Raw genomic sequence first — 709 nt, 5'->3', positions numbered from 1 at the left:
GGTAACCCACCATCAGCGTCGCTGCCTGCCATCCCACCATCCCGCCGTGAGGAAGAGCAAGGAACCGGGCTGGAGAAGGAGGAAGGCAAACGATCCTACTCCATGGAACATTTCCGTTGGGGGAAACCAGTGGGACGCAAGAGGAGACCCATCAAGGTCTATCCCAATGGGGTGGAAGAGGAGTCAGCTGAGAGTTACCCGCTGGAATTTAGGCGGGAGGTGGCTGAAGAGGAAGAAGAAGAGGATGAGGAGGAAGGGCAGGAGGAGGAGAAGAAGGCTGGTGGCTCTTACCGCATGCGCCATTTCCGTTGGCAGGCGCCTTTGAAGGACAAGCGCTACGGGGGCTTCATGACCTCGGAGCACAACCAGACCCCTCTAGTGACTCTCTTCAAAAACACCATCAGCAAAAGCGCCTACAAGAAGGGGCAGTGATGAGGGGGGGAGAACCCAAAGGTCATCCCCACCACCCCCTTCCAAGTAGCTTTAGTGTCCCTCTGGTATGTGTTTCACTTAGAGATCGCTCGTTATGTCCTTCTTAATTAGTCCCCCAAGGGGGGGGGGTTCATCAACTGGGATGTCAACTGCTTCACCACACCCATCAGCCGGGCAGGGTGAGGGGGGGATGATGCCCAGTTGGGAGCAGGCTGGATGATTTTCATATTTTCACTGAGCTGTACAATACTGTAAATGATAGAGGAAAAGAATTCTA

The 709-nt window shown here is 54.4% G+C and overlaps 1 protein-coding gene across 1 annotated transcript in view; it reads left to right on the top strand.

Moving 5' to 3' along the window:
- POMC (proopiomelanocortin) overlaps positions 1–432 on the top strand; it is a 1,375-nt gene extending 943 nt beyond the window's left edge. The window contains exon 3 of the mRNA XM_029085041.1: positions 1–432. This exon is cut by the window's left edge and continues 127 nt beyond it. Coding sequence (XP_028940874.1) covers positions 1–432 — 432 coding nt within the window.
- The last annotated feature ends 277 nt before the right edge of the window (positions 433–709 follow it).

The sequence above is a fragment of the Antrostomus carolinensis genome, unplaced genomic scaffold, assembly GCF_000700745.2.
Source record: "Antrostomus carolinensis isolate BGI_N321 unplaced genomic scaffold, ASM70074v2 scaffold41005, whole genome shotgun sequence".
In the NCBI taxonomy this organism is placed as follows: Eukaryota; Metazoa; Chordata; class Aves; order Caprimulgiformes; family Caprimulgidae; genus Antrostomus; species Antrostomus carolinensis.
This window is presented reverse-complemented; position numbering and strand designations above follow the sequence as displayed.